The sequence below is a fragment of the Sycon ciliatum genome, chromosome 3 (genome assembly GCF_964019385.1).
Source record: "Sycon ciliatum chromosome 3, ocSycCili1.1, whole genome shotgun sequence".
NCBI classification, from domain to species: domain Eukaryota; kingdom Metazoa; phylum Porifera; class Calcarea; order Leucosolenida; family Sycettidae; genus Sycon; species Sycon ciliatum.
Window position 1 is genome coordinate 12,577,769 of NC_088645.1, and position 22,810 is coordinate 12,600,578.

At 47.9% G+C, this 22,810-nt stretch overlaps 2 protein-coding genes across 3 annotated transcripts in view; one reads left to right on the plus strand and one right to left on the minus strand.

Annotated features, from left to right (window-relative positions):
• LOC135811465 (protein unc-93 homolog A-like) overlaps nucleotides 1–2,823 on the plus strand; it is a 14,229-nt gene extending 11,406 nt beyond the window's left edge. Inside the window, exons 4-5 of the mRNA XM_065324706.1 lie at nucleotides 64–328; nucleotides 1,796–2,823. Of these exons, the coding sequence (XP_065180778.1) occupies nucleotides 64–328; nucleotides 1,796–2,097 (567 nt within the window). The 3' untranslated portion in view covers nucleotides 2,098–2,823. The remainder of the gene's footprint in view (nucleotides 1–63; nucleotides 329–1,795) is intronic.
• Nucleotides 2,824–3,420: 597 nt separating this feature from the next.
• LOC135811466 (uncharacterized) lies at nucleotides 3,421–9,019 on the minus strand. Of its 2 annotated transcripts, none has more exons than XM_065324707.1 (3): nucleotides 8,382–9,019; nucleotides 5,506–5,581; nucleotides 3,421–4,859 (listed from the first exon to the last, which is right to left on the minus strand). In XM_065324707.1, exons 1-3 carry the CDS (start codon nucleotides 8,523–8,525, stop codon nucleotides 4,225–4,227), a joined length of 855 nt encoding a protein of 284 aa, XP_065180779.1. In that variant the 5' UTR covers nucleotides 8,526–9,019; the 3' UTR covers nucleotides 3,421–4,224. The 2 variants fall into 2 exon arrangements, with proteins under 2 accessions (XP_065180779.1, XP_065180780.1); XM_065324708.1 differs by lacking the exon at nucleotides 8,382–9,019 and adding an exon at nucleotides 6,832–7,069.
• Between the last annotated feature and the right edge of the window lie 13,791 nt (nucleotides 9,020–22,810).

Below are 22,810 nucleotides of genomic sequence, written 5' to 3' on the forward strand. Positions count from 1 at the left end.
CTGCACACTCTGGTTTTCATGTACTCTTGGTTCTGTGTGTTTTGTTCTGCTCTCTGCATGTAGTTCTTCATAACACCATGCCTCGGCGTGGCATACGTTGGCTACTCGATTGTGTGCTACAGCGCAGCAAATTTCCTGACCCTGCTGGTGGTTTCGACGGCGATGAAGCATACAAACAAGGCCGTCATTGTTGTCTGCGCAATGCTGGTCCAGTCGAGCGTTCTCTTGACGCTGCTGTTGTGGCAACCGACAGGGAACGCTCCACTGCTCTTTGGACTGGTGGCAGCATGGGGAGCTGTTGACGCAATGTGGATTGTACCGGTGACAGGTACGCAATTAAGTGAAGTGCATGATTTATGCGCTTAGTGATATGCATGTGTCAACTGCAGTATCTAACGGAGTACATGTATACGCTGCACTTTAAACATTCTTCATTCACCCAAAAAAGTCAATGCGTCCGTATATACATGTATTTACTTAGAGACGTCTAACAGGCGTTTCTTTCTTGACCCACCCACCCCCAGAAAGCCCCCCCCCCCCCCAAATGCAGATAATACCACTCATGATAAACACCATACTATGCACACAAATACAGTACAGTCGACTCCACTTTTAGCGAACTCGCGTATACCGAATGTCGTGATAATATCACGAAATTCGCTATTATTATAACGAACCCTTGTCCATGTCCCTGTCCATGTCCCTGTTTGAACTTTGAACCCATACAATTACAATTGACCCTTCATAGCGAACAGTTACATGTGCATGTATGCGCCCCTGTCTCCCTGTCTACTCTGCCATGACGTGTGCAGTGCAGTGCAGTGTAGTGCGTCTCGACGCCTACCTGTACTGGCTGTAGCAGTGCTACATCACGTGCATGTACTTCGAAGTACACGCACAGTATGGTATGTATGCGCTTCGAAATTCATTTTTTATAAACGCCTTGCAGGCGAACCAACCCACCAGAAACGCCTGTTAGACGTCTCTAAGTAAATAGATGACAATCATTGTGTTTAGGGACAGCCCCTAATGCTACGGTGATCATATGAAATTATGAGCCAGGAAATACAGGGTAGATGCCTGTATTTCGTGACAAAAATCTGGCTGCGGCTCAGTATTCTCCTGAAACTCACGAAAATACGGTGTGTTCTATAGAAGCACAACCGGCAATAGGAAGATTTGTACGCACTCCTTGCTGCCAGCGGGGGGGGGTCTCAAACTCAAGATTTCATGACTCCCGGGCAAGCCCACAACCACTAGGCGAAAGTGCTGGTTTTCGCACTCGCTCTCTTCAGTCGCTTTTGCCTTGTGGCTGTGGGCTTGCCAGCGAATCATGAGGTCTCAATTTTATATGAAAATGTCCCAGAAAGATCTGAAGCCTCACTGTGCTGGTTATCCTGCGCATACCGTAGTTCCGCGCATATAAGCCCATGGGCTAATATATGAAATAATGCATTTTCCGGGAAAATAAATCAGTAATAAGGTTCGTTTTTTAGCCCTGGGCCTATATTCGAATTTTGAAGGCAGCTGGCACGCGAAAAAGTACAAGTCCGTGCGCGGTTGTCCGCCTACCATAGGTACCGGTACTGGTAATGTAGTCTGCACTGACATGCTGTACTACGGTGTTTGGGTCTGTTTATTAGCCCATGGGCCTATAAACGGAGGTGGGCTTATATCCGGATATAGGCCCATGGGCTTATATGCGCGGAATTACGGTATAGTGACATGCCAGCTTGCAGGATATTGCTGTGAGTTTTTTTGCTCTGTTCTTTGTCCTTACTGTTCATGTTCACAGTTATTTTGGGAGCATCGTTTGCTCGTGACCAGGAGGCTGCCTCTGCGAACTACAAGCTGTTTCAGGGGACGGCGACGGGTGTGGCTGCGTTCTACAGCCAGAGGATAGGCCGCTGCACTGGTGAGCTGCGTGTCAAGTTCGTATACCACATCTTAATGTCAGTGCTAGCCGCACTATTGTTCTGCATCGCTGAGTGGAGGCTGATACAGCGACGGCGGCGGTGGCAGGGCAAGGAGATACGGTGCAAAGAACAGAGGGAAAGCTTTGAGTTGCACGCAGTAACTGAACGAGACAGGGTGTAGCTGATCGGAAAGATTAATCAAGCCACTTTTAAAAGTCTTTTCAATGACTAGAGTGCCTTCCTAGCTGGTGCAAAAAATTGATTGTGTGTGTGTGTGTGTGTGTGTGTGTGTGTGTGTGTGTGTGTCCCGATTGTTCTTGATACCATTGCACAATGTGGAATTCTCTACTGAACTCTTGTCTGCCTAGGGAGCCTTAGAATTTCTACGAAAACTGAGAAATGTAATGTCCCACTAGGCCTGTTTCAAAGATATTTCTTATCGATTTTTTTCTTGATGAAGTTGATTTTACTCATTGAACCCATGTTGAGTTACTTCATTCACGAGCATAGGAAAAGAAACACTGTTCTAGTGGGGTAAACTTTGCTCGCTAAGCGCCGTAAAAATTAATTATATGAAGTAACTTGTTCACCCAGTTTGTTCCTTGCCATTTCACAACAGTGCAGTACTTTTACTTGTACTCGTTGAGCGCCTTTGATGATTGTTGCGTTAATATTTTATTATCACGAGATGTTCTGTTGTGCATGTAGTTGGATGATCTGGCAAGCGGGCTGGTAGTGCTCTGTATTAGTACTAAGTGTATAGGCAGCCAGCGGATTGGTAGCTGTACCATGCATTAATTCAGCTGCGCTCATAATAATCACCTGCATGCCATGCAGTGTTTTGTGATCCGAGCTGGCAGTGCAGCAGCTCTCATTGCCAAGTGTAGCATTGAGAACATACACAAATACAATGGCTTCGACCTACCTACTTACTCTGCCCGAATGTGACAGGATATGACCGTTCCTGGTTCCAGATTGTAAGACTTGAGCTGTGGTGTCCCCAGACCGGGGTGATCAGTCCCCCCCCCCCCCTCCCCACCCCGCGCGCGCGTTCTCCCTTGTCCTGTATAGCCAATTGCTAGCTACAGTGATCGAATGCTGCTCACTGAAACCCGATAATGCGAGTCAGTGGCACACCGGGCGGTGTGCTGCACGTCCTACACCTGCGAACACTGGCGTGTTAAATGGTGCTCAGTTGAAACTACAGCAATAATGTACTTGACTCAAACGATCCAATTCCATTGAACAGCCCTGTGGACAGTAGGTTCTGTGGGTGTGGCTGTCAGATACACACACACACGCGCACACATACACACACACACTGATCCCGCGCAGTAGAGTCACTCATCGGGTCCCCACAATGCTCACTACCGCAAATGGCAGAGCCTCCTTACGAAGAAGATAAAACGATCCCAGGCACACCTAGAACCTAATGATTTTAGCAGTTTAGCAATCTGTCTCTGCCTCATTCATACTCACGACAAGACCAGGTCAGGCATGGAAGGAGAGTAGAAAATGTTAATATTCTTACAAAAAAAAAACTAAATAAAAAAGGAAAGGTGCTCCCTACACGAAATATAATAATACTATAATATTCATGGGCCTATTTAAAAAAGTGTTCCCTTCATCATTCAGTTGAAATTTGGCAGCAAACATATCACGAAGATATAGAGTTAGGAGAGCCACAATGGTGCGTATATACACAGAGTGTGATGTGACCTAATACAAGAACATTCACATCACATGAATTCACCTGGTGGATTCGAGCATGTTTCACAATGGAATGAGCGCCAACACCATCACGGGATGTCAATCAGTCTTGGCCACACTACACACGTGCCATGGATGAGACCAGCAGACTTTGCACACAAAGCCTGTGATCAGAGTCACTGCGGCTTCATGGTACACTTTGTAACAATATACTAACACTGCTAATCGACGGTCCAAAACAGTGACAACCAAAAAAAGTTTCAAGAAGGCAAAAAGGGCATTGGCAACGTCTTTGGATAATGTCAAATCCAGCGGTCCGGTCCCCTTGAAAGCCGCTATGTGTCTAGATGTGTATGTGTCTAGATGTGTGACAGGTATCTTGCAGGGATACGATAACTTACGGGGTCAAATATGTACAGACTATGGTGCGGTTCCTAATCAACTTAACCGCTCAACACAATAAAGAAAAAAAGAAAAATTCGTATCCCAAAACCTAGCTTTGCCCGAGAGCCCCCACTCATTGTCTGGGGCTATACAGCCCCTTGTCGGTACAAAAAAAATTAAAAAATGGCCTCATCCAGTTTTCCACAGAGCATAGTCACTTGGCTTCCTTTTTGGCCTTTTCAATTTTCAGCTTGGACGCACCTGACTTTTTCTTTGGAACGGGTGGTGCCTCCTCATCCGATTCCATCTCCTCGAACTCGGAGTGAATGCGTATAACCTTGGGGCGGCCATTGCTCACGATGGATGAACTCGTCTTGAGCTGCGGATGGGTGCCATTACTCGATGTCTGCACGACTGTGGGTGACGTTGTGTGAGAGGCGCTTGGACACACCGAAACAACCTTCAGCGGTTCGTCGAGCTCCTGTGCTCTTTCCGGCCGGGCACTGGTTGGGACGTAGGATTCCGTTTGGTTGATGTGCGCTATGGTTGCCTCGATAATGGCAGGATCCGAAGCATCCTTGCTTGCACGGGGGCTGTAGTTTGACGGCGTTCGGTGATACTTGCCGGAGGAGCCGTGGTGGTCGCGGCGCGTAATGGAATGTATAGTCCAGAGTCGGGTGACCAGGATGATGAAGAACAGGCTGAGTACACCGGCCACGCCAGCACCGGCGTATCCCAGCTTCTGCGCCTGCGACTGGGACATGGCCGACGAGTCGTCCCTGACGCCGCTCTCGCCAGCATTGCCGTTGCTTTCCGTGGCGGGAGTTTCAAGAAACAGATCAAATCCACCTGCGCATTCGGTAACAAGTAGAGGACAGACCACAAACAGCAGCACCAGCAGCAGCAGCAGAGCCAATTCAGTGACACGCAAACAAAATCACTAGGCCACAACATTGCGACTGTAGTTGGAATTTCCCTAAAGCAACCGCTGAGCAGATTCCGGGGCGATGGAGAGTTTTGTTTGCATACACTGGGCAGACGTAGCTGGTCCCTCTGTTAGGGGAGTGCACGGCCGCATACCTTGTATGTGAAGGATGGCTGGTGCATGTCATGCATGATCATTATGTGCATGCTGAAACTGGGTCGAACATTTTAAGGGGAGGGGGGGGGGGGCATGTGCAGTGGCGCACACCTACATCTCGGCCCAAGTGTAGTTTACACTAAGACCGGGCGCCGAAGAACAGAGGGGCTCAAGGCGCAGCCTGGAATTGATCTAAAGTGTTCAGATTTTAGTCGTTTCGTTCTTATTCCGCGATGATGGAGATCATCATGCGATGAGCTCACATCACGTATAAAGCAGTACACGTGTTCCTAGATCTGCGAATCTAGCCTGGATTGTTCTTCAGTGTGTGCCATTCTCCAGACTAAGTGTTCTACGCCGCCCGATCATAGTGTAGTGGATGTGTGGTTAGGTCAGGTGCGTGAAGGAACTTACTGGATGAGACAACAATGCCTATCGTACTGCCTCCTCTGCTGCTGCTGCTGCTGCCGCCACCACCACCACCTGCAACCTGATAAAGCATACAAGGCACACACACACACACACACACACGCACACACACACACACACACACGCACGCACACGCGCACACACACACACACACACACACACACACACACACACACACACACAAACACACAGTTATTTGGCAATGGAACAAATATCTTACAAGCATTCCTAATTTTAAAATGTTGATTCGGGATATCAAGTAAATCTGGAAGAACTGTCATGCATACCAAGTGAAGTATTCTAGTTCCCTGTATGAGAGCATGGACATCAAGCAAGGATATCAAGCATGGACATCAAGCAAGGATATCAAGCATCGACATCAAGCAAGGATATCAAGCATCGACATCAAGCATGGACATCAAGCAAGGATATCAAGCATGGACATCAAGCAAGGATATCAAGCATGGACATCAAGCAAGGATATCAAGCATGGACATCAAGCAAGGATATCAAGCATGGACATCAAGCTCCTAGACCCCCGTACCGTAGCTAGCCTGTGCATTAGGCGGTGCAGTCCAGCCTGCTTTTTGCAGATACGTTTTCCTAGGACCTAGTCACCCAAGTACGGCACTGCTCGGTGAAATCCAGTCGCGTCACTCAAGTTAGCGCCTTGCATCATTTCGCAGCCCAGTGTTCGCAGGTCTAGGGCTGCGCAACGCGCGGAGCGTACTTGAGTGACTCGACTGGATTTCGTTGAGCAGCACTGTATTGTCATGGTTCTTCTGTGAAAGAACTACAATGAAGTCAGCGTGGTGCTCATTGAGATCTGTCAACACAACTAGATTTTACTGGGCAAGAGAGGTAGGAGGATAAAGCCCAGGGCATACCAAACCGACAATGGCTATGTATAATGAGCTGATGTGACTACTGTATAACAAGTTGTTTTCGGTGTGATTTCGATTTCGGTAATTTCGGAACAGAAGCCAGGAAACCTAAATTGGGCTAAAAGGCACCAGAGTATGCGCTGTATGTGAAGGGAATGCTGGACACCTAACAGCGCATGATTGGTAAGAGACCACATCGGTAGAGCATGAGCAATATACAAATGGAAAATGGTCGCTATAGTAGTGTCAATAATGCTCTCAAATTTAGGTTGCGCACTATACTCGGAGCTCCGGATAGACCTTGAATCGCCAAAACATTACACAAAAGAGGGGGTGCGCATCTATGCTCAGCTGCGTGTTATACTCCCGGTCTCCGGCAAACACGGTAAAGTAATTACATGTTCCACAGTATCCTGCCTCGACTCACCTCAAATTGCACAATTCTCCGAGTCATAGCTTTAGTCTCCCTGGCCTATGTTTACGATTCTGGGCTTCCTGGAAAGCTCGTTGCAAGAGAAACACGCTGAGCCTACACTTGCCACCACGAAGGGCAAAACGCCAGCGCTACGACCCAGCGTCTCTAGTTGGAACGCCAGTATTCCGACAAAAGTCCTCTTGTGTCAGCCATTTCGCTCTCCTCCTTGCTCGTTACAACTATAAATACTTCAAAAAAATTACAAACTGCCACGAATGCACGATCGTACGATCGAGCCCATGATTTGTCATTTTGAACGCGTTCACGTCATTGCAAACGCACACACGAGCGACTTTTGCCACGACTCGACTTTGTTTGGAGCTTCGTATAAAACGTGATCGTAACTAATTACTTTGGTCTATTATCATGATTATGAGTTTGCTCCTCTGTTCCCTATGCCTTGATCTTGAGTTGGTCGTACCTCTTGTTTTCCTGCTCGTGCAAGTGGCATCTTCAGTACTCATACAATCACGATTGTACACATCATACCATGTCCTTGGTTTGGTGGAATGATTGGACTGGAGACACTTTCAAAAGGGTCCTTGAAAATATAAAAGTCACTTCACCTAAACCAGTGAAGTGGAGTCCTTCTGTTTGGTGTTGGCAGCAGGAGCAGTAGCAACACCAATGCCATGTGCCTCTACCCGGGAGATGAGGTGTTGATAAAGGCGTCGACTAATTTGTAAAGGCAACGTGTGAGATGTAACTATGCTAAGAATGTGCGGACACCAGATGGATCACGCCACATCCAAACGAAGGCAATCTAGCCAAACGGCGTTACACATCGGCTCAGAGGTCTGGGCATTCTCCGTCACTCCAACAACAGTAGACCTACCATTTCCCTAAAAAATCTTTGAACATACCATGGTATACCGGTACCAATACAGCACTAGACCTACGCAGTGCAGTGCCAGCAGCCTATCGCGAAAGCAGACCCGACCGTTCACTAGCATTCAGTCACATAGTGTTGGAACTATTAGTATTACTAGTACTTGAGGCCTTCGGCGAAGAGTGACTGAACGAGTACGAGTCGGAGCAATCAATTTTAGTTGAACAAGCGAGCATGGCACCATCACAGCACATGTGCCGGAGAGTACCAGTGCAGTAGTAGCCTTTCTAGAGTTTTCCCTACTCGCAAACTAAATAATAGAAAGCCGGAATTTCAAGTAGGAACACTAAACTACAAGAGCTGGACATAGGGGGAAACAGTTCAGGCGACCACATAATTATAAAGTTGACAAAGTTGTAGCGTTTTGTTGCCTGAAACCGCCCGCAAAGCAACATGCCGCCGTGGTTGAAACCTACAATTTCTCTGACAGGCGCCAGGCCACGAGCAATACACCTAACCCTACCGAGACACCATCACACATCCCTAACTCGACCACGGCATGCATAAACAATCACTGCTGTAGTTTCCACAATGGCATTGTGAAAATGATATTCCGTACGGATTCAAATGCAGGGCCGAGGAGAAGCCTTCACAAAAAGTTCAAACATCTTACCTGGGCGCGTGCATGCGAAGTAGCCACGGCCAACACCAGCAGAGTGATGGCGAATCGACACGAACAGCTCCAGGATGCGTACAGTGACTTCTGCTGAGCAGACCCGCCATGGCGGTACCAACCCCCAACACACCTCCTCGTCATGGCAGCAGCAACAGCAGTAACGACAGCACGTCGTGTGTTGCTTTTCTCGTGTAACTGATAGGGAGCACAAACTCCCCAGTCCGACTCTCTCTCCCTCTCTCGCGCGATCTATACACTGATCAACAGAGCGATGCAACTAGCCGGCTGACGTTTCCTTTCTGAAGCTCACTACCAGCACATACGCTACCAGCACCTCTGAAGTCTCTGTCAGTCGCTGCACCGTCCGTGTCAGGCTCAGCTTCCACAAGCAAACCGACACTGCCACACGCAGGAAACTCAAGCGTACGAAGTTTACACACGCAAATCACTATCCAACGTTTTGGCCGAAGAAGACCGTGAAATGCTCACCGTAAATGTTTAGCTACCGCAGCAAAGTGCCTCTGACTTGCTCAAGCACAAAGCTGCTTTTTACTGGAACAAAATTACTGGCAACAGACCTAGACGTGGAGCGTGCAGCGCAGAGGATGCAAGTGGAGTGGCGTCTTTTCAAAATCAAATTCAAGCCATGTCAAGTGGTGCGATTTCGCCTGTAGAGTGCCGTAGTACAGTGGGAAATGGAGAGAAGTGCTAGTACTAGTAGTAGTAGTGCCAGTAGTGGCCGATTCAGCCAGTCCCAGTGATGCCACGGCTTACCTAGGGCTGAGGCTAGGCTCTAGCTCTCCACACAGCCGTACAGACTCAGTCAACAGAAGAGTAGGACGCGTCGACGGTGTACAGCCCCAGCTAGCCAGAGAGTTCACACGCCACTGTCACCATGGTCACCACTGAGGACTCGACTGAGGTGCTATGCTGCATATGCTAGCATTCCCAAAATGTGAGTCCGTTCATTGTACATGTTGCCAACCACTTGTGCCAGTTGTGGTAAAAATGTGGTATGGCGTGACCACAACAGCACACTTCTCATCTCGCTTGAGCGACTCTGCGCACTGCGCACATACCGGTGCAGCTGTACATGACTATCATTGTATGTATCGTGCGATCCTACTGATCGGGTGAGCCATCTGAAGACTGAACCCGGCCGAAGCAGTCCAGGTAGGCTGGTTTCTCTCATTTTCGATTTTTGTGCCATGGCCATGACTATGACTATGACTATGTACGTGTACAGCGATCTGTCATTCGTTTGACATCCATTGATTCATCGATCATCCCGCCTCTAGTCTAAATACATGTACAGCTGTACATGATTATTAAAGGGGAACTACACCCAAAAATCAAAACTTCATGGTCCGTAGAGTTTTGGACGCTGAGTCGAATGGTGAAGGTCCCACTTCGATCCGACCAAGCGTTCCTGAGATATCTTCGGTTTAAATAGACCCTTTGCGCAATAAGCGAGAGGGGTCGAGACGGGGCATGCTGTGCACGCGCTGCACACTTGGCATGCAACCAGCATGCATGGTTTTGCTGCAGGACGTGATCAAGTTTCCTGTGACAGGCTGTGTTTTCACGGTCCCGACGCGATGTTCATGTATGTACTCCCCAGCCTTTTTTCATTTTGAAGTTAGTTTTTCTAGTTCTGAAGGAAGAAGTCCCGAAATGCTTTCCAAGGACCACTGTTGGGTTCTTGTTTGCAGCAACCGTCATCCCTAACGTTAGTCTAAGGAACTCACTTGTCTTTCCATGCGTTCCCTGGTGATGCTGGCATTCCACACTCTGGAATCCTGGCTATCTGGCGAGAAGAGGGCCGCAGTGCTGCGATATCGTTTACAGTGTTGTGTTCGGAACACTTTGTCCATGACGACTTTCATCCTTGCTTTTGCGAAGATATGGAACGCCCTGCCAAGAGACTCTGGAGCTTGAGAAAAAGCATGACCCATCCCTGTCTTCGCTATTGGAAGATCGACTGCTTGCTGGCGCTGCTCGAGCTGCTGATGTTGAAGTGGAGAGAGACGCGGCCTCGTCGCTCAGGTGTGCGGAGAAAGTCATCTGAGTTCGAGCTGTGGCTGTGTGCACGATATGACAGACTTTCACATTATGCACATAGCCACCAAAGTAAAACTCATGGACACTATCCACGGGCTTGTTCACTAGTACTACTCCATCAGCTCCTTCTTCACTGTCGTCGGCGACTTGCCCCTGCGTTGGAGATGAGCCGGCAAGCATGGTTTGGCACTCACTCTGGGAAACAGAGGTTCATCACTCATCCACTCGGACGCATGAAATGTTGGGCATGATGAAGGTACACTCGAGGAAGTGGTGCCCTTCTTAGTTCTAGGAGCATCAGGGTTCTGCATAGAGAAGTGTTCTCTACATCGACAGAGGAGAGAAGGTAGAGAAAATAAAATAAATTTCAATCTACAGTAATCCGAAATATCCACTGAATGCGGAAATCTTACCGCTCCAACAACTCCTTCTTTTTCCAGACAGATACGCACCCTCATTCAGCAGAAAACTGTTCAGTTCCTTACACAACCGATCTTCATTTGACAGTTCGTCCACGGGCTCCAAGGCCATCGATGGCAAACCACTCGACACTCTCTCCTCCATCTCCAAAATGGAAAAATACAATGTTCCACCATGCTCAACAACTGATACTCTGCACAAAAATCGAAGAGGATGCCCCGTCTCGGATCACGTGACCGTTATTGTGCAAAGGGTCTATTGTACTTTCGGGGGACGCGCCATGACGTCATGCGGCCGCGACACACCCCCAACACACCCTTCTACGTCATTGAGACTTGCTTGCCTGGGCCAAGCTCAGAAGTACAGGTATTTTCGTATGTGAAAGGAATAGTTCTGACAAAGACGTCCTCACCATGAGCGATTCCGACGTATCAGACGAGCTTGAAAGCTCAGAGCCTGAGCTGAAAATGTTTGGCTTCGGGCATGAGCCGAAATTTTCAGGAAAGGATATGGCAGCGCAAGCGGTGGCTTCCAATCGGGCTGTAAATGTGGATGAAGCAGAAATTACTGCAATTGGAGAAGTCGCTCTCCATCAGCAACATCTGGCAACCGGTTGGCTGGGCTATTTCGAAATGAAGCGGCAGCCAAAGCAGCTCAGACAACCCTGACAATCCGTAAGTGTTTTCACAGTATAGTCCTACGTAATGCTCACAAATCGAATCGTTCTCTTCATATCGTAAATTGTGTGAAATTTTGTATTCGCACAGTACTCAGATCAATAGTCTCCTCACTCGTACTCCTGTACATGGAGTTTGCTGCGTAACATGGCTAGCATTATCTCCGTGCAAGTCGTGCAATGTGTATCGGTTCACTTGTGCTTTATCTCACATAAGTGGACTGCACTCAATTCGTATTGTGGCGAAATACATTCTCACCTTTTGCATTATCACTTAGTCTTTACAGAATGCTGAGACGTTCTCTTGTATTTCACGTAGCTGTGTACCAACAATTACGCTGTGCACTCTAGCAGCAGCAGCAGCACAGTAGCATATTGAGTGCGTTTTGCCCTACTGTGGTGTCTCATGACTGCATTACCGGAACAGCTCTGTCCTTGATAATCATTCTAAAATGTGTGCACATATCCGCCTGCGCCCCACACACACGCACGCACATGTGCTCACCTTGGTGGGCACATAGTATAGTAGTCACACATGCTCACGCACGCAGACACGCAATTTCACAAGCGCGTGCGCACACGAGTGCATAAGCATACAAGTGCCTGTGCACATGCTCGTGCACGCACACATGCGCGCACTCATGCACTTGGTTGCATACCCACACATCCCGCAGGATCACTAACGGCAATGCATCTACTACTTGTCATTCCATGTCCCTCCCGCAAATGGGGAGAGAATGACATAAAGGAGAACACAGAATAGATGACGTGAATATATTTGGAATGTTATATTACATTACACAAAAGCACACGCATGTGCGCGCACACACACACACTCACGCAAGTGCGCGCGCACACACACTCAGTGTCACGCGCGTGCGCGCGCACACACACGCGCGTGCACCCACACACACAATAATAATGTCTGTCTCTCACGCGCGTGCGCGCAAACACACTCACGTGCGCGCACGGGCGCGCGCACACACACACTCACGCTCGTGCGCGCACACTCACGCGCGTGCGCGCGCACACACACACTCACGCGCTTGCACGCATACACACAATAATAATAATGTCTGGCTCTCATCTGCATCCATACTGAGAAAACCCAACGAGTTCCCGAATAGGTGTACACCGTTGCCGGTATGTGGACTATCTTCTCTCCTTGAACTGCGGGTCATTGCGTGATGTAGCTTATCAGCAGTACATACTGTGTGTTCATACAGGAAAAAAACATGCCAGCTAGAGGCGCTGGCGCTGCAAACAGTCCTTCCTATAACCTTGGGGCGGTGGCAGTGGTCGTAGCTCAACAGTGAGTCACTGCGACCGATGGTACAGCCGCTCTTGATCTTCTTCCTGTAAAATCAAGAACAGCAATCGCAGACAGGTTCATCGATCGCACGCAGCATAGCCTAGGGAAACAGGAGATCTACTGCCGTCCACCTCATCAGGCCGGTTTCGGAAAGCTTCACATTTCGTAGTGATGTAGTCCAAAACAATTCTACAAATGCTTTGGAAAAGAAAGAACTACATACAGTAGCTAGTGTTTTTGAAATATTGCACTCACCTCCGCTTTTCGACTGACACTTCACAGTGTGGCGTGCGAAAAAGGACGCACCACAGTTTCATCCACCAGCGTCCGCATCGGATGAGTGCCATAATATTCCTCCTGAAAATCCTCCTCTGCCAAATGGCTGGAACACACGCGAAGGATTTACATTCACGGTAGTCCCTAAATTGTCAAGCAAATAATTATGTCGCTTGATAGCTGCTATGGTGCACTGCTCGGCCTGTGCCAAGCACAATCCTTCAGAAATTGGTGCAGGACACAGCCAGAAGCCATGATGACACAAATACCCTCTTCTTCCATGGACAAACAGAAAGAAGATGCGAAATCCCAGTGTTTCTGGATCTGGCCAAAGGATCACCAAGTCTCAATGACGTCACGGGTTTGTGACGTCACGGCACGGACCCGAAAAGGACAATAATTATTGCAAACTGATATATCTCAAGAACGCTTGGTCGGATCGAAGTGGGACCTTCACCATTCGACTCAGCGTCCAAAACTCTACGGACCATGAAGTTTTGATTTTTGGGTGTAGTTCCCCTTTAATGATTGTGCACACCCTACACTACAGATGACTCTGGATATTACTAGAACAATAATAATTATAATTTCGGTGGAGCCAAACAATTCTTTTTTTTTGTCTACACATAGTCGTTGTCTACACTCTACTAGTACATGTACATGTACATGGCTCCTTCAGATGCAGAAGTCTTCATTCCAGAGCAGAGATAGAGAAGAACGAGATCTCTGCGGCAGTGCGGGTAGCTCTTGATCCTATTCTCTCTATGCCATTGTGCAGAGAAAAAGCCGATGGCCAATGGCATGCGATCGCCGATTGAGGATACAGCAGGACAATGCATAACGTTCGTCCTGAGTGAAAGTTGTCTTTGCCAGGAACGTGCATTACATGTGCTAGGCGTAAGTTAGTTCCAGGCGCGTGCGCCGTATGGGTTCCTGGGTGCCCGGAAAATGCAGGATTTTGCTTCATTTTTTGAAAATTTTCCCGGGGGAGGCCCGGCCCCCGGCCCCGGAACCCTCCCTTGAACGGCACCGACGCATGCGCCTGGTAACCTACATGTACACTGTATATGACGATTGTACATGATTGTACTGTACAGTCAACTAATACTTCGCTAATAACGACTGCGGATATAACGACAATTCGTGAATAACGACAGAATTTCCATGCCCAGAGCAAAGTCCATACTACCTCGTACCTGTATACATGTAATGAGACTTCGGGTATAACGACACTTCGCGAATAAGGACACTTTTCTGATGCCCCGCCGAGTGTCGTTATAAGCGAAGTTGACTATAATAATTATCATGTCGCCATTCACGGACGGCGCTGAGTGTTGATGGTTGGCGCTGTGTTGACCATGGCATGGGCACGGTCACCAGGTGACCAGTGACAGTGTAGTGGTGACTGTGAACAGCATGGACCAGTGATGGCAAACCACTTCCGTCAGGGTATTCATTTTAATTGATCGGAAAAACACTAATAAATGCACATGCATTGCAAAGGTGCACGCTACACAATCATAAATCAATGTAATGCGGTTGTTTTGCTAAAGAGCACCGACTAGTCTGGGGGAGGAGGCTAGAGGATGGTACAAGGACAGTACGGAAAGAGGAAACCTGGCATCTGTTCTCGGTGTTTTGGGAGGTCTACGTGACCTCCCACGACCAGACGATCTGGTGGATTTCAGCAGTTGATCCAGGCACCAATACAAAGGCAAAGGCAAAGGGGCACTGTTGAAGTTTAGTTGGTGCGACTTCGGAGATACTTGGGGAATTGTGTGTTGCTCCCTACATGGGAGCTTGCGCTATTCCTGCCGACTTGAATTCTCACTTGCCCGACTCACGACTGCCATCCAGAGCACACGAGAAGTCCATCGAACTCTCCACTCGGCAAACCCGCAAGAAAGCACCACTCCCTGCTCAATACACAGTGCTTCGGGGAATTCAACCCTCATCAGTTGAGCTTGAGTAGGCTGAGGAAGATTGTGCCTGAAGAGCACCACTTATAATAATTATAGTGCTCTCCAGGCACAAACATCACCAGGGATACAAACTTACAGACACGCTCCGTTTCCAGCGCGACAAACATCTTGTGAACACCAGATAGCAGCGTGAGTCAGTGTCGCTCCTGGACGGTGCTGAACAAGCGCTGAGGTCTGTTGGCCATTCACAACGTTGTTGTCTCCAAACCATCCAATTCGCAAGCCCGCGCTGGGGACAACGTCCCTGTAAGTTCGTGTCCCTGGTGATGTTTGTGCCTGGAAAGCACTATAATTATAAGTGGTGCTCTTCAGGCACAATCTTCCTCAACCTACTCAAGCTCTCAAGCTCAACTGATGAGGGGTGAATTCCCCGAACCACTGTGTATTGAGCAGGGAGTGGTGCTTTCTTGCAGGTTTGCCGAGTGGAAGGTTCGATGGACTTCTCGTGTGCTCTGGATGGCAGTCTTGAGTCAGTCAAGTGAGAATTTAGGTCGGCAGGAATAGCGCAAGCTCCCACGTAGGGAGCAACACACAATTCCCAAGTATCGCCGAAGTCGCACCAACCTCTTCTTCATATCGTTATCCCCGGCGCGTTAGATGGTTTAGAGGCAACAACGTTGTGAATGGCCAACGGTTCTAAGCGTTTGTTCAGCACCTCCATGAGCGACACTGACTCACGCTGCTATCTGGTGTTCACAAGATGTTTGTCGCGCTGGAAACGGAGCGTCTCTGTAAGTTTGTATCCCTGGTGATGTTTGTGCCTGGAGAGCACTATACAGTCAACTTCGCTAATAACGACTGCGAATATAACGACAATTCGCGAATAACGACATAATTTTCATGCCCAGAGCAAAGACCCATCCAACTGTAGTACATACAATGAGACTTCGGGTATAACGACACTTCGCTAATAAGGACACTTTTCTGATGCCCCGCCGAGTGTCGTTATAAGCGAAGTTGACTGTACATGTGTAAGTGGTGCTCTTCAGGCAAAATCTTCCTCAGCCTACTCAAGCTCTCCTAACTCCCTATGGTGAACTCTCGTTTTTCTGATGATGGTTGAATTCCTGTAGCTTCCCATCTTCATGTCTTTTACATGGTACTAGTACCTTCGAGCTCCCAAGTTCGTTGGGTGGTCTGTTGCTTTGCTTCGTCGAGTTATACATGTAGAATAGATCAGTTTGTCCAATGCCAATGGTCTTGCTAGTCTGTTTTTACATCATCCCATAGCATAGGACATTCTACATTGTTAGATTGACAGCATGAAACAAGGTGGAGGACACTGTGTTCGAAAACAGTGACCTTACTACAACCTTCCGCGGTTGGCAGAGCCCCGGTCCCTGCGGACCATTTGAACCATAATTATGGGTATCGCACCCGGTTCTGACCCTCATTATGCGGGGGGGGGGGGGGGGGTTAGGAGACTACTCCTGATGTCGTCTTGTTGTCTTCGCTCTTTTCTTTAACTTGTATAAAAACTTCTTTTTCTTTTTTCTTCCAACTTCTGTCCATGGCGTCCTTCTCAGTTTTTTGTCATCACCATGACACTGTCGCGAGAAGGTGCTCTCTGTAGACGGGGTTGGTGTCCTACCCCCCCCCCTAGCATAATGAGGGTCAGAACCGGGTGCGATACCCATATGGTTCAAATGGTCCCCAGGGACCGGGGCTCTGCCAACCGCGGAAGGTTGTACAGTAGTAAGGTCACTGTTTTCGAACACAGTGTCCTCCACCTTGTTTCATGCTGTCAATCTAACAATTGCGTGAACTACAGCAAGGTTTATCTAATGCTGGTTTACCAGTTTGGGATTCTATCATGACATTCTACATGTACATGTACATGACTCTTTGTACATGTTGTACATGTACATGTTGTACATGTACATGTACTCTTTGTACAACATGTACATGTACATGTTGTACAAAGAGTACATGTACATGTACATGTACATGTACATCCATGCCCTTGCAATTTTAATTAAATGCTACATTGTATACTATAGCCTATGTAGGCATTGCAGGGTCAAGGTCATTGTTTCCACTGCAGTTCTAGGTTCAGCATGGGTACTACCAACAGTACATAACCATGGTATTGTACAGTGGCTGGGTGGTAAAGAAGAGTGACTGGGATCCACTTGGTGGTGCTATGGTGGGTGAATTCGAATCCCCTATGTCCATTTCGTTTTCATGCAAAATTATCTTTCTCTAAGTTAGAAAGGAAAGAGACAACATTCGAGTTTCTAGGTTGAGAGAGAAATTTTCTATGTCAGAGAGGTTCTAAGAAGTCAAAATAAGTAGTCCGTGCCAACCGCAGAGCAGACCATTGTCAGCTCCTCCGCCACACGTGACGTTTGGTCGACATGCTTGAGCATTATGTCCAGCGCAAGCTCTCTGTGGTGAGAAGCACTGTCTGTAGACTGTAGTGTAGTCTATACCAGGTCCAGGGAGCCATACACATACCACGTGACATGTGTACTGGTCTGAGCTGAGTACATAACCCCCGTGTTTATGTACATGTACTCTTGGTAACAGTTGAGTGAGTAGGACCAGAGAGTCGTACAACAAAATGCGTCTCCTATCCGCGCAGCTGCCACAAATGGCACAATGCTGCACTGCACTGCTGAGCTACAAAGACTAAGTACAATGCGTTCACACACAAACACAGCTTGCTCACAATCTCTACATTACACAATCATGTACAATGTAAAAGTACGAAGACTTTATTCGGATGACAGACGTCTCCTTGCTGCACGACGTTGTACTTGAATGAGCTGGGCTCTTTCTCAGCTGCGTTGCAGAATGCATCTTTCTCGCATTTCCCGAGTGCAATTATTGGTGTGGATATTGTAGGCTATACTATAGCCGGCCGTCTCACCAGGATCTTGATCAATTTCAATACAGGTTTGTACGCAGACACCTGTGATCACACCAGGACTGTAAAAGGAAGACGAGCAAGCTACCATCCACGTCGGTACTACCGCTATCACTGTGTTGGAAGTCAGTGTTCACTGCCGGCCGCTGCTGGTCTCACACTCACAGCCAGTCATTGATTGAAAATATCGACCGCGCTCCTGCCTGTGTCTCCTCAGTGTGCATGGCTGTCGCGCCGTGCGTCGTGCCTTGATAATAAAGTCAACGCCTCTCTGTCTGCCTAATTGTTGGCAACAGTTCCCTCTCACTCGTACTCGTAGTCCCGTGTGATCGGATTCGCTGGTGTTAGTGGCCAGGATACATGTTGACCGTGAGCGTTGAGATTAGTAAACTGATACTACTACTAGTGCTGACTTCGCATTCCAAGCATAGGCCGGGAGTAGGCCGACGGATAGCTTATCGTGAATTGGTGGCGGCAGACGGAGCATTGTGTAACTTATCCAGTCTCTGTGCAAGGCAGTGATCAATTGATTATCGTCCAGTATTGGATCACAGAGCATTGTGTATCGAGTCTTAGTGCAAGGCAGTGATTATCGTCCAGACTTGGATCGAGTATTGCATCACAGTCTCGACGGAGTGTACATGTACGTGTGGCGACGGAAACCTGGAATTGGGCGAAGTGCTTTGGCCGGACCTGTCTGAGATTGGATGTTCCACACAGTGTAATAGAACTGCAACACGAGTCTGGCACACGAGAAGATACGAGACGGGGTGCTGTTGCCCGGCCCAGCTCATTCAGGAACGCCCTAAGTGCATGTAGGACGCTTATGTAAACAGGCGAACAGTGAGCAGTGTCCATTCTTCTACCGCCACCACTGCGGTACCGCTGCCCCAAGCCAAGGCTGAGACGATCGTGAGTATATCGTACTGGCAATCGTCCAAAAGACGTCGAAGAGTGCTCGGAGCTTGAAAGCCTTGGACACTGGAGAGCGCGATTTCCGAATGACCAGTGTTGCCAGAGCAGACTGGTGCTAGTCCTGGAATTCCCGGAGCACATTGCGTACTGTGGGTTGCCGCCGTGTGCCTAGCGGTGCTCTTCTCCTACTCGTAGACAACGTAATCACTACAGGCTACAGCATAGACATCCCTCCTTACGTTCCCACGGCAACTAGAGACACAGCATTGCCATGGAGATACCGCTGAACCTGTTCCAACTGTTCCTGTTGGCAGAGCTATTGTTCATACTGCAGCATATCTACAGACTGCTGGCAGCGCCGCAACGGAAGTTCCGAGCTGTGTGGTTCGGCACGATGGGTAGGGACATAATGCCCGAATGGACCCGACGCCTCATACGGAGGCGAAGCTCAACTGGCTAAAACATGCCTTTATCGCTTCATGTGCGTCGTTCATACTCGTCTCGTATTGATTTGCGCTGCCTCTTGAAGGCAGTGGACCGTCGAAAGGAGAAAGGTTTTGCAAAGACGTACAATACAGACGTACATGTATATTTATACGCGCGCAACACCACCACCATGCTCACAAATTAGAGGGAGAGGGAGGGAGGGAGAGAGAGAGACACACACACACACACACACACGCACATGGACACGCACACACACACACACACACACACACACACACACACACACACACACACACACACACACACACATACACACAAACGCATCCAGGGCAATGCCAATTCCAACTTATCTATCGATAAGAACGGGAAGTTAGAACGTACTGCGTGAACAGGGAAACTCCTGGTTGATTCCAGACTCCTGGTTGATTCCAGCTACACTGTTCATAAAGTGGTGATGGTGAGGTGCTATCACGCTGTGTGTCATATGATTTGCTGAATACTACATGTACATGTACTACAATTGGCTGCAGGAAAATAGTATTGTGTGCTCAGAGATCATGCTGGCATGATATCTATGCAGGAATCATATCTTATAGTATTATTCTACTCTTTGTATTGAAGTAATTATTTTAGCTTAACTCTCCACCGCAAGCGTGTTGTGCATGCTGGCATGCAATGCTTCTTGGCATGTACCATGGAGTGTTTGAACGGGTGCCATTAAATTTTCATCAGTGCCCAGGCTACTATGGCAATGCTGCGTCATGGTCTCATTTGTTTCTGTAAATCGTGCTGGTCACGCCGCTATGAGCCCCCGCTATTGCATTCTATGTTCTTCGATTAGAATTATAGTAATTTATACGGTATCCTCCTCAAGTAGTTACGCTGTAAATCTTATGTTGTGATGCAGAGTTTGTGGACTCTCAGGCAGGAAACGCATGCACGTCTGAACTGGTGCCGGTACAGCCTCTTTTACGGGCAAAATAAACACAACGAATATATTTTCCCAAGTGTTCCAAAAACTTCAACTCAAAGTTCTAGACGAAAAATACACGCAAAAAAACCAGAACAGCATTATAATGTATATGCCTACATGTACTTCGGTAAACAGCAGCAAGTTCAACTTCAACTGGTGGTACATGAACAGTACTGGAAGTTGATGACGATCGAACAACAAACAAACAAATAGATAAACAAAATTAATACTAAAAGTGCTGAACAGCCTGCTTGGATGGCGACTACACTCTAGTATAGCTTAGTAGTAAAGCATCGCTGGCCTGCTGCCAAGGTTCCTGGTCCTCCTGGCAGGGACGGGGACAGTTGACTTTTCCTCAGACGTGTTTAACTTTTTAACTCCAGCAAACTGACAAAATAGGCTTCAAGCGCTCTTGGGATACCTTAGCAAGGGCGTTCCTTTTTTCATTGGAAATCGTCGATCACTCTATGAACAGTGCTACACACGTGTACCGGGAAAAGGAGATCAGGGCATGTAGGGAGAGGAGATGGTACTAGATATGGCATGTTCTCCATTTCTTTCCTTGGCGCTGATAGGTGGAATTCTCTGCCTGTCTCGTGTCGTCAGGTTGAGCATCTATCCGTTTTTGTTTCGCTCTGTAAAGAGCACTTAGGGTTCCCTGTAACAAGACGGCAACGTCTGTAGGGCCTTCCCTATCAAAATAATAAATTCTACTACTACTACTACTACTACTACTACGCACATCCCACATACCAAGCTCTGTGGAACAAGAGAGAGGCTCCCAACACATCCTGCCCTTTACAGGCAGAATTGATCATGGAATTAGTACCTTGGCCCTTCACGCCCAAGTTGACGAAGGACGAACTACATGTTTATGTACATGATTGTACTTGTACATGTTTACGCAGCAAGGAGATCGGATCATGAAACAACTGGTGGGGCAAAGCAGATGACTTTGTATTAAGAGTTTAAACTCCATACAGCAATGTGCATGTGTCTTTAAAAGAACTCCCCAACTCCAGAAATAGACATGCACAAAGCAAATGAGTACGGTTGCCCACTCCCAAAGCACGTACATGTGTTTAAACGTTCAACCTACAGATGATCAAACTATTCAAAGCAGTTGAATGATTGCCCACACCTCCAGCAGCGGGGTGTCACGGCTTCTACATGTACGTCTCCTGCTATCAATCCGTCTTTGCATTTCACTCCTTTTCCATGCTCTTCACCCGACTCCGTCGGTAGTTCAACGAAGGTGTGGATAATAGGAAAAGGGAAAGAGAGAGAGAGAGAGAGAGAGAGAGAGAGAGAGAGAGAGAGAGAGAGAGAGAGAGAGAGAGAGAGAGAGAGAGAGAGAGAGAGAGAGAGAGAGAGAGAGATAGATAGAGAGAGAGAGAGACGGAGAGAGACAGAGAGGCAGGGAGAGAGAGAGAGAGAGAGAGAGAGAGAGAGAGAGAGAGAGAGAGAGAGAGAGAGAGAGAGAGAGAGAGAGAGAGAGAGAGAGAGAGAGAGAGAGAGAGAGAGAGAGAGAGAGAGAGAGAGAGAGAGAGAGAGAGAGAGAGAGAGAGAGAGAGAGAGAGAGAGAGAGAGAGAGAGAGAGAGAGAGAGAGGAGAGAGAGAGAGAGAGAGAGAGAAGAGAGAGAGAGAGAGACGGAGAGAGACAGCGAGGCAGGGAGAGAGCAGTGGTGTAGATTCGTACCCACGTGACGTCTGGTCGACAACCTATTCCACGTGCTGTTCATTTGCCTTTGGATTCCTCATTTGCAGCAAAGCTGATCGTCCATGCTTTCAAACATTTCTTTCCTCATGGTTCATGTACAGTAAGATCAGGCGCCGAAGAACACCTCGCCGAAGAACACCCAGGCTGGAAAACCGGCAAAATTTAAGAACAGTCCAGGCTAGAATTATCAGATTTAAGAACACTTTTAAAATTTGGAACATTCTACATGTATGGGAGGTGAGTACATGTCATGTACACGTGTAAACAGTAACCTGGTAACTGCTACATGTACAGTCATTCCCATTTACGACACCCACTAGTTTAGAAGTACTACATTGCACTACATGTACATGTACATGTACATGACAAACGTCATGACGTCACTCGACTCGCCGCGCGCGTGTGAATAAGAACGGTCTGGCTAGAATCAAAAATTTAAGAACTTTCCTAGGCTGCGCTCGAGCCCCTGCGTTCTTCGGCGCCCGATCTTACTGTAGGTATACAGTCGTGTACAAAGTAGTACTAGTAGGTTCCCTCGCATTGGTTTCGGTTGAGCTGCAGTCCTGTTGGTAAGTGTCAGGTTACCTGCCCTTGTGGGCGTGCCTCATGAGCACAGGTTCCTTCTTGGAGCCCCTACTCTTCCCATTGTTGTGTTGTCCTGTTGATGAATCCTCTCCCCTCTTCTAACGAGCGGGTTGTGTCTTCAGTAAAATATAAAAATTAAAATAGAAGCTCGGATGGAGAGCCAGGTGTGATATTGTATGTACTTCAGAGG